Genomic DNA, 11,125 nt, shown 5'->3' on the forward strand with positions numbered 1-11,125 from the left:
ATATCTTACCAACCCATCTGTGCCTCATATTGTTCCCAAGGTTAATTTTTAATGAAATGAAGGATTGTTCCTCAAATTCCTTAACATTCTTTATAAATCAGACATACTTTGCAGCAGAGCAAAGTTTGCCTGGCAGAATATCTTTAATTTTAACTTACCTCTAATTTTTGCTCATATTTTAATAGTATTATTGGGACTAAGTCTCAATAATTGTAGGCATTTACAGTGTCAGCATTTTAAAAACACAGTAGAACTACACTTCTTTTACTCTCTTGTGGCAGTGACTGGTGAACAACAAGCTATGACTCTCAGTTACCTTGTAAAACTTGCTTGTATAAACTTAGTCACTTCCTCCTATATCATTATTTAGACCACCTGTCACATCTGCTCATTAGTCATGAATATAATCTCAGGGAAAATACTTCCTTTTCATTTAATATTGCAGAGAGCTATTAGAAATGAGGATCAACATTTGGGAGGCCTCTGGGCACCGCTAGAATAGAAATGACAATGACAAATGGTGAAAGCTTGTTAAAACTGGCTGTGTTGTGTGAATGGATGAAAGGTTGGATATTTTAACTGAAAAAAAATTTGTAATGTATTTGAAGAAGACTTTTGTCTGAACATCCCCCCACCCCAGACCCAGAAACATGACTCTTACCAGTAATAGAGTCTTTCGGAGCTCGGGCAGAATGTGCTCTGTGACAGAAGGTGCTTGTTTTTCCAGCTGCTGGGATATGATGGAGATGTAATCCCTTTTCTGTGTTAACATGTCTTCTCTCAGTGCAGGTTACTGAATGATCTTGATAGGCACTTGCCTGAACATTATTTACAGAATAAGTATTTTTTGCCCAAGGTTTGTATTTGGCTGTGCTGCAGTCGGGTGTAGAGATGGCAGTGGCCAAGCCAGCACAACCAGCAGTATTCTCACTGTTTTCTGCACTGTTCCTATTTAAAACCTGATTTGCTAGCACAACATGCCTGTCATTGAAATCACTGCTGCTAGCAGTGGTAGCTTGCAGGCTTGGAGGCGGCAGTGACTGACACCCAGGGCTGGCTGTGTTTTCAACACTTCTGTTTCCTGGCAGAGGTGTGGAAGGTGGGTGAGGTGCGAGCAATTTCCCTGGAGCTTTTTGAGTTTTGCTGGCTTCAGCGTCTGGCTGCAGTTGGATCACAGTGCCTCTTCTCTTTTTGGGCATAAAACGTGACTGCACTCTTACAGATGTTGCTCTTCTAATTATTTTTGCCTTATTTTTGAGTTGACGACCTTCTTTAATTTTAGAATTATTGCTACATATCGGGGGTTTATTTGCTTCATCTTTTGATACCATCCAAGGTTTTTTAGCTGAAAAGGATCCAGTAGATGTAAATATATTCTGAGATGGGTATTCTTTATTTGATTTTTCAGTATTAACATTTGGTTTTGATATATGAGGATTTTTCTGATGATTTTTTATGAACATGGGGCTTGAAGGCTGAGCAACAATATTTAAATTATTCTTAGGAGCATTATTTGCAGTTTGAACACATTGCAGTGGTGAAGAAGATATTTCACTGATGCTTTTTTCATAGCATTTTTCATTATTTTCTATTATTATCTGGTCAATTTGATCACACCATCTTAGCATCCTATTGTATTTTTCATTTTCTGCACTTTTCTTTTTTGGTTTTGCAAGTTCTAAACTGTCTCTGATAGATGACATGAGCTGAGTTCCAAAACTGATCACACCATCTGTAACCACAGCTTTGAAATGACTGGGTTCATATTTAGAATCCTTCTTTAAGATACTTCTGAATAACTTTTCTCTTTTTCTTTCAAAAATATTATTTTTCAGGATTTTGTCCAGTGCAGGAGTGTCAGACTTGAACTCTGTATCAGACAACAGGGACATAGTTTCAATTTCATTTCCCTTTCCTTCGTCTTTATTATTCTGTTGCTTAGCTTCCAACAGAACTGGGCCATTTGGTATGTCCTGAAATAAAGATGCTTCTGAAATAGTATCATTCATACATTTAATATTTATTTCTTTTGTTTCAGTAATTTTTCCTGAGGTATTTTTTAAAAAGCCTGTACTGATGGTTTTGTCCTTTGGTAATGTATCAGCTGTGCTGGGAATGCCAGTGGAACATCCCTGATTAGGAAATAAGATTACAGATGTTGCAATAGGTTGACTGGATGCTTGCATAGATTTAGTTCTCTCCTGTGGGGTCATTTTAAAACTCTGATCTTGCATCAGATCCTGAACTCTTTCTCCTGGAATAGAATCACGGCTGTCCCAGGCTCTGCTAGGATTGAAAACAGGCTGACCAGTGGCTGATGTGCTAGCTGTTCCAGAAGATGGCTTGCTTCTGTCTTTTATATTTTGGAGAAAACTAAATGCATCACTTACAGAGCTCTTTTGTGTACCAGAGGTAGAGAATTCTGCAGGCTTTTTTCCCAGTGTGTGAGAAGCAGATGATTCCTCTTCTGAAGTGTTTACATGCTCACCAGGAGTTAGGACATTATGTTTAGCTAAAAAATCATGAATAGGTATGTTGTGGTAGTGTTGCAAATCTACATTTCTCAGACAATTATTTAGATGTGCGTTTTTAGAGGTACTTTGATCTGCATGAAGTAAACCATTATTCCTAGTCTGGCATTTTTCTGGATCATACAGGGCACAGTCACACTGTGTAGTAAAAGATGATTCATTTGGTATTGTGCAATTGCCATTTTGTTCTCCAGCCTCAAGGCTGTCAAGGCTCGTCAGGCTTTCTGAATCATCTATTTCTTTGACTTCTTGATGAAAATTCTGAAATACAGGCATAAAAACCAAACTCTCAGATTTATCAGAAATGTAGCTTTGCTGATAATATTTTTTCATAAATGAGAGGTTAGACTAAATCAATATTGAGCCTGGTGTTTTTATGACTTGGGGTCATATCCCCATGAGTGTTTCCATCAAGTCAAAATTTACTTGTGTTAAATTGCAAAAGAAAATTACACAGTTTGGGAAGAAATCCAGAGGAGACAGCAGCATAGTTCAACAAATTTAAGCTTAAATTATGTATAAATTCTGAAGTATCAAAAAAGGAACTAGATTTATCTGAACAACAGTACTGTTTCTGAATTTCCCTATGACACAGGGTGGTTTTCATTCTCTGCAAAAGTGCTTGAGTTATAAATTGAACGAGAATCCATGAAAATGCAGGTTTGATAAGGGATCTACCCCAAACTGCAACTTTTCCATAATACTAGACCGAATATGTTTCTTTTCATACAAAGCGCCACAAGCGATGAGGAGTTAAGCCTTGCCATGGCAAACACAGAAAAGTCTCTTGGTTATCATAACCACAGCGATTAACCACTACCCCCAGTGATACTCCTTCTTCAAGTCTTTCAGAAAGAAGAAAATATTCCTGTTCTCTGAGGACAGATCAAGTCCCAGGGCATAAGGGATTCTCATCCACTTCCCCAAACTTTTCATTAAATTTTAATCGGTGATGAATAACAGCAACTGGCACCATCTGAAACACCAGTGGAACAACTTTGTGTAAGTACTATGCAAATGTTTTCTTCACTATTACTCTATCCAAGCACTGAGATGGTTGAAAATACATACTTTGTTAAGTGCAAGACTTCAAAATACACATGAATGTAAAGGAGAACAGCATGTCAACGATTTTCAGAATCTCATACACTTTTTCCTGGAAGTTCATTTTCACACAGCTCAGCAGCAAAGTCATTTTAAACCTTATGTTGGACTAAATTGGTGTGAAAAACTAAGAGAAGTTGAACTAGAAAAAATCCTATGCAATGAAGATTTTTTTTTCATTAGTGACTTCAAATGGAAAATGTTACAACTAGCAGAATCTGTTAACCTAGGTAAGTGATTATATATCCCCTAGAAATGACATAGAATTAACATTTTGAAAACTCACCAAACTCACCAAAAATTTGCTAAAATTCTTTAGCAAATAATAATGCATTTTTGTAGTAAACATTTTTTATTCCAATAAAATTGTTCTATCTTAATATTGTACATTTTAAATATATGAAATTGCAGAAGAAAAAGCTTTATAAGTCCTGAAAGACTTTTTATGATTGAATTAAATCTTATCTAGCATTAAATGTTTAGAGGTTGGTGCAGTCTTCCATTACAGTTATGATCTGAGATAAAAAAACTAAATAGAAGATCAAAGGAGCAAGTGTAGAGAAAGATCCCTTTAGGGAGCATTTTCAAACTAAACCTATACAAACCGGTGCCTTTCTAATAGAAAAGAATAAATAACACTTTGTAAGTTATTTATTAACCTTTATTTTTGGCTAAATTATATTGTTAACCTCTGCTTGAACTTCCCCAAACAAGGAAAAGGCATATACTCAGAGTTTTCTGTATCAGGCCAAATTGAAGAACTAACTTTGACATTTTCAGAAGGAAAAAAAAAACAGTGAAAAGAAATTACAGGTGTCAGGCTTACTTCTTGTCTAATTTGGAAATTGCACTCGTATAGCAAAACATGTGTTTCTAAAATGACAAAGTAAGGAGAAAAAATCTGTAAAGATCGATTTTAAAAAGCCTTCTCCTGATAGCAGGTTAGCTTAAACTGATAAATCTGGAGGGTGCAAGAAAATGTGCAACTTTTACAAATTAAGATTAAAAAAATTCTACCCAGTTGTACTCCAGAGATTGAAAATAGACTTCATCCTACATTATATAAATAAATACTCTCCTGATAAAACAAAACTCTGTGGAAAACAAAATCTCAGTTGAGGTAATATCCAGAAATGTTAGGAACTAAAGAACAAAGAAGGAGTTCTCATTTAAACACACACTCACTTTTACTTAGTTCATGCAAATTTAGTTCATTTACATTTATTTTGTTGCAGCATACAATTTCATCCTTTCACACATTAAAGATACTTAACATTCTCATTAAAAGAATTTACGTATTTCCCAGTTTAGCCTACTATGTAATGCAAATGAATGTCCCATTTCCTTGTAACAATGTGTAATTAGAACTACTTCTGCAGAAATAAAAAAGCATTCAACAATTATCCTTTTTTTACTGGTCAGTAAGTGCAGGGAAATAAACCTGGAAATCCCAATGACTTAATTTCATTTAATCTGTGAGAATATTAAAGGATGATAAGAAAACAAAATGTTCATAGAGTACTCTATTGTTATTTACTGGATTTGCATTTTTCCTGTTATATAAGTACAATTTATTTTACTGCTGGTAGCCAGCATTATCTTATGTTATAATGCATGAAATCTAACACTCCTCTGTCCACACATATCCACATCCCTAGGAAAGGAATACTTCTGAGGATTTAAAGGGGTCCCTTGTATGTCTTAGGGCTTAGAACAGCTGTGTCAAGCAATTTCATTTTAGTAAAGCACTAAAACAAAGAGAAAACATGAGCCTAAGAAATCTTTCATAAGGCTAGTGAAAGAACAACACTGCAACAAGTAAAATTTTAAGTGAACCTGACAAGTGACTTTTCTGCCAAAGGACTTTGTCAGAATGCTATTGCACTAAAGAGCTGGTACATGTGTATTTGACATTTTCTGCAAAAGAAGTGCTGACTGTTCATAATTCCAAGAGGTGAATGGGAACACTCTTCTGAAGATAAAATGCTGAAAGAAATGCTACCTACTTGGAAAACTGAGGCCCCTCACACCTCTCACGCTACTTGCTATTTTTGATAATTTCAACTGGTCTCTTTACAGAAATTCTTCGCTTTTTATATGTGTACATGTATCATATTACACTTCACATTGACTGTGATGTAAAAGACACCACTGGACTTACAGATGAAAAACTAAGTTTCAAAGCCAGTGAGGTACCTAAACAACTAGTTTCAAATTTACCAATGGGAAATTCTATTACAAAATTAGTAATCCCATTTCTATATGAGTTTGAAAAACATCAGGTACATAGCACTATACAATATGGATTTCTCAGAAGATCCGGGCAGACTTGAGGAGCAAGTTACACTGAGAAAGGATTTTGGTGCTTACCTTACACAAGAGATCCATTCTATTGTGCCAAACCCACCAAAGAAGTTACGAAGGTATAGGATGACCAGAGAAAAGCTTACTATCAACACTGCTGTCTTTCCCAGTCTAATGCCTAGGTGCCTGATCTCCTCCCAGGCTAAGGATACAGAAACTACCTATCTATGAATCTATGAGGTTTTGAAAGGACGTGATTTGTCTGTTTGGAAAATCATCACAGGATGCTAGAAATGCAGGTTCAGACTTCTAAGGATAAAAAGAACTCATTTCTAATTTCATAGGCTTGTGGACAATTTCAGTAAGCCATAGTATCAGTGGATTTTAAAAGAAAAAGGATCTGAACACTGATTACTAAATGTTTCATTCTGATTTCCAATCTTAATAAGCCCTGAGGTAAATGTACATAGCTGTGTAGGAAACATATTTTCAGCCAGACTTGTCTCTCTGTTGCTTTAGCACCTCAGTACTCAGAGTGCTGTTTCTCAGGCGCCCTGTACCAGGTGTCTAACTTTCACACACTAATCTGGTCATTCACCTTCAGAAGTGCAACTTACAATGCTAGGTTTAAATACTGTTAAAATTGTTACATGATTAAATGTTGAGGCACTATGCACCATAATGCATTAGTCCCTTTTTTTGTTTCTAAACCATTAATAAATTCAGTTTGAGCAGGCACCATCTACTCCACAAATTTGTCATGTAACAATAGCATGGGACTGCAGAATTAAAAGCCATGATAAGGCAAATAGTCGTAGAGAAAAACTGGGCATGAATATGAAATATGAATTCTAGAAGTTCTTTAGTGTTTAACTAATAACCATTTTAATGATTACAGTTAACAGATTTGAATGAATTGGAGCCATAGCATCAGTGAAAAAAGAATAGATTAATACTATTTGACCAGTAACACAATTCCTGAATGAACCAGTGTGTGAATATAATTTTTAAAATAATCTCTGTGTTCAGTTGAGGAACTACCCTACCAGAGCTCTTTATTTTCTAAAAAAATAGTATACATCTTTGTTGTCAATGAAAAAGGATTACTTTTTCTTTTAGCAATATACATTGTAAAGATGCAAGAGTTTTTAACATGATCCCACTCTTATGCACTGCACAGCAGCAGCCCGGGCAGAAGGTGGATTTATATAAGGAAATCCTAAAGGTCAGATACAGAAATACTTCTAGAATCACAGAACATACCAAGTTGAAAGGGACATACAAGGATCACTGAATACAAAGCCTGACTCCATACAGGGCAACCTGAAGGCTAAACAATGTATCTAAGAGCATTTTCTAATATTTATATTTATATCTTTCTAGGAATAAAGTTATCTAATAAGGCAGCTTCATGTAATTGCCAACATTCACTGCATGCTTCCTTAATATAATGACTTACCTTGAAAAAAAATTTAGTGACTTACATGTTACCTGTTTTACAAATTCAGCTTTTTTCAATCAGATATGTTTCAAGACATACATTCCTCCTACGAACTTTACAGCTTTGTTTTGTAAGAACTTGTACAAGCTTTCAGCATCTATCTTCCCCTAAATAGCCTACTGAATTTAAAGGTTATTATTTTTTCATCTTGTCACTGTCTGAAATAGTGCAATTCTTTGTTTGTTACAAGAACTTTCAGTCTTCTGAAAGAGGTCCCAGTTACTCTCTGCTTATTCTTGTCCTCTGAATTTTGGGTGCTTGGTTTGATGCTTTTTTTCTACTTTGTTTATGGTGAGCCATACTTCCTTATGGAGATATGCAAGTGTTGGGCATAAACTGCCCAGCAATGTTCAAGCTCCTAAACACCACCGAAGTGCTGCTTCAGGTTTATAATAATTAATATTAAAAATAATGAAATAATTGATTAGGCTTCTGGGTACCCAGGCCACCATTAGACTACTACGATAGAAGCAGAATACTGGAAGAAAAAAGTAGCTAAATTCTGTTTTGCTTTAGAATTCACAAAGCCTTATCTTCTAAAAAAACCCCTAAAATACAGCTCTGCCATCTTCAAAGGGGCAAAATTCCTTCAGAGATTGATACTTTAATCTTCATGAGAAATCAACAGATTTTCCAACATCCCCTTGAGACCCCGGTATATACTATCACTGATAATACCAAGTTAGCATAATGCAGCATCCTGGCAGATGCATATGCACAAACTTTATAACTTCCAGCCCCTTCCTGCAAGCAAACATCTTACTGTAACTGCAGTACACTAAAGACTTGATACTGCTATTTTTTACTCTGTTCCTTTCTTTCAGCTACATTTATGAACATCTTACGCTGTTGCAGTAAAACAAATCACTCAAAAACCAGTCAGGAAGTATGGTAAAAATACTTCAGTGCATAGCTATATATAAAGATTTTATATATGTATATATGGATACATGTATATGAATGTAAACCCAAAAATGGAGTCACACTAATATGTATGGCAATGCTTATGAAAAGCCTATATGCTTGTAAAGGAGGAACAGGTGTATATCGGAGGACAGTCTCAATTTCCTTATTCCTTTAGTTTGTGAGCTATGCTGTATGTAAAACAATCATAACTTATCCACAATCAAAACCTTATTCATATATCAGTCTAACTCTGAAACAGCCTCTTTTGTACTGAAAAGCTGTTTCAGCTTCAATCCTACATTATTACCTGTTCAAGAGGGGCTTTGAACTGAGGAAAGACACTGTCGAATGAACTCCAGACTGTCAGATATGAAGATTGTAATGAAGATTTTATATAGCACAAGCTTGGAATAAGTTATTTTATGAAAAAACACCCCCAAAACCTCAAAACCTACTCTTGAGGAATACACAATCAAAACAAGTTGGAGTATTTAGATAAAATAATTTAGTCTGGAGATACATTTCAATTTGTCTTTATAGCACATGTGAATTTTGGATTACTGAAATAATGTGGAAGATAGCCGTTTGTCACAATATTGTTTGAAAGCCAAGGAAAACTGAATACCTCTGCTCTTGCCAAGAGGAAAATAAGTAAGGAAATCACTCAGGTCTGTCATATAATTTAAATGATCAACATAAAAACGTTAACACTCACATTTACAAGTAAAACAGTGGCCAAAATTTCTAGATTTAAGGTGACCATAGAAACCTATTTCAAGTTGTTGAATGGTCTCTACAAAATCAAGTCTGACTTCTGCTTCAATGCCATTTTATCCTAAGCCTCCCCATAAGAATCTGTTTTCCCACTAACTAGCCCTGAGCATTCTACAAGTTCTTGATGCTTGGGAGAGACTCTGTACACAGCACTCCTTTTTTCCATGCTGGTCTTGCCTCTGGCTCTGACGAATTAGACTGACACAACACCCCTGGCAGAAGAACTTGACACAACACCCCTTGGTTAACTCATTCCAGTCATACTGCAGTTTTCCCATCAGCTACCTGAAACATCTGTTTCACAGACACTGTGAAACTCAAAGGGACAGTAACACTAACAGTCTTACAAGTGAACCCCTGCAAGGCAGGTGATGTCCATACCATTCAGTGGAACATCACTTAGAAAATATTCTTAATTGTTCCTCAGAGATTTATGTGATTTTACATGTATAAACACGCACAGTACAGTGAGATACAACTTTTTCTTGTATTGGAGACAACATAAGAACACCCTGATGAGCTTATGGCTTGGGCTGCAATTTCTGAGGAATGATACTGGTGTGGCATTCCTATTTCAATAAATATTGAAGTGTTTTCTTCCAAGGGGAATGGTATCCATAGAAAGACTGGTACTGAGTACTTCAATGACTGCACAATATACTCAGAAAGAAAGGAGAGCCAAGGAAAAAATCCTTCTTAAATCAGTCAGAAAGGGATTTAAATTCGGATTTCATAGATACCACTTGAGTAACCTAATTATGGCCATATAAAGGAGGGAAGAGGAAAATACAATCCCCATGTGATAATCTATACCTATTTTGTTTGTGAATTAGCTCTTACTTCCAAGTATTTTGTTTAAAAAATGAAACTATAGAGATAAAATGCTATACTATCAGTTTGAGTCAGGCATAATGTATTTTTCTGGTAGAGCAGAGAAATGTTGTACTGACCAAAATAATGTTGCATGGCCATGAAATTAAAGAGGTGACAAAAAAAAAAGGACAAAAGATACTTAAACAACACTATTCCTTGTCACATTTGAGCCATTTTAGTGGACATTTTCTAAATAATTCTGTTCAAGGCAGGTACCAGAAATGGAAAATTTCAACATAATCAGTTAACAGTTCAAAAAAAGTTAAGTACCTTGGGACTAATGTCATTTGGTGAAAAGTTGCATGCAGCTTTACCTAAAGACCATGCTCTAGCAGCTCCACCTTCAAGATTTTATTTATGCATGCTACAAAACCAGGAAAGGGCTGTGCGAAAAATCCTTTTTTGTGAATGAAATTAGCAATATTAAATTCTTCAAAACAGAACATACTCATGAATATAAAACAATAACATGATGTAGTGGCTCAGATGCAATTATTGCACAAAAATAAAATCTACTGCTCTCAATACTTTATGCAAAATAATTTTGGAAAATGGTAGAAGGGTCACTAAACCCTTGGCTTACTGATGAATCTGTACAAATATTTAGAGATGTAAAGCAGGGAACACGGCAAATCTACTGGTAAAGGTTCACATAGAATTTTATTGCCCTGTAGGAAAGTAAACAATTTTAGGAATCTTTATAATCCTGTTGGGCCTGTAAAAACAGAAACAAAGAGAGGTCAAAGGATCTCAATGGATGGCTAGGTTGCAAAGCATGTGCACAGTGAAACACTTTAATTTCAAAAATTACTTTGGACAACAGGTAGTAGCAAGACTACTGAAGTCTATTGATTTCAGTAAGACTATTCTAAATAATTGTAAATCATAAATTTTCTTAGTAAGAGTATTATAAATACTATTCACAAAATAGGAATCACAATGCATGTGCACACCATCCACCAGCACAATCCAAGTATTAAACTTCCAAAACTCAAGCCTTAGAACAAGGTCAAGAGCTTTCTTGACTATTTTTCTAATCAGAGTCCAACACATGCAATTTCAAGAAAGAAAGTCCAAACATCCGAAGTATAAATATTTACATTTTGAAGCTATTTATCAGAGGAAAGAAGCT

The 11,125-nt window shown here is 35.4% G+C and overlaps 1 protein-coding gene across 1 annotated transcript in view; it reads right to left on the minus strand.

Annotated features, from left to right (window-relative positions):
• Positions 1 to 11,125, minus strand: part of CEP126 (centrosomal protein 126) — a 34,433-nt gene that overhangs the window by 6,807 nt on the left and 16,501 nt on the right. Inside the window, exon 6 of the mRNA XM_069014905.1 lies at positions 662 to 2,792. Coding sequence (XP_068871006.1) covers positions 662 to 2,792 — 2,131 coding nt within the window. The remainder of the gene's footprint in view (positions 1 to 661; positions 2,793 to 11,125) is intronic.

Source organism: Aphelocoma coerulescens, chromosome 1, assembly GCF_041296385.1.
Source record: "Aphelocoma coerulescens isolate FSJ_1873_10779 chromosome 1, UR_Acoe_1.0, whole genome shotgun sequence".
Classification (NCBI taxonomy): Eukaryota; Metazoa; Chordata; class Aves; order Passeriformes; family Corvidae; genus Aphelocoma; species Aphelocoma coerulescens.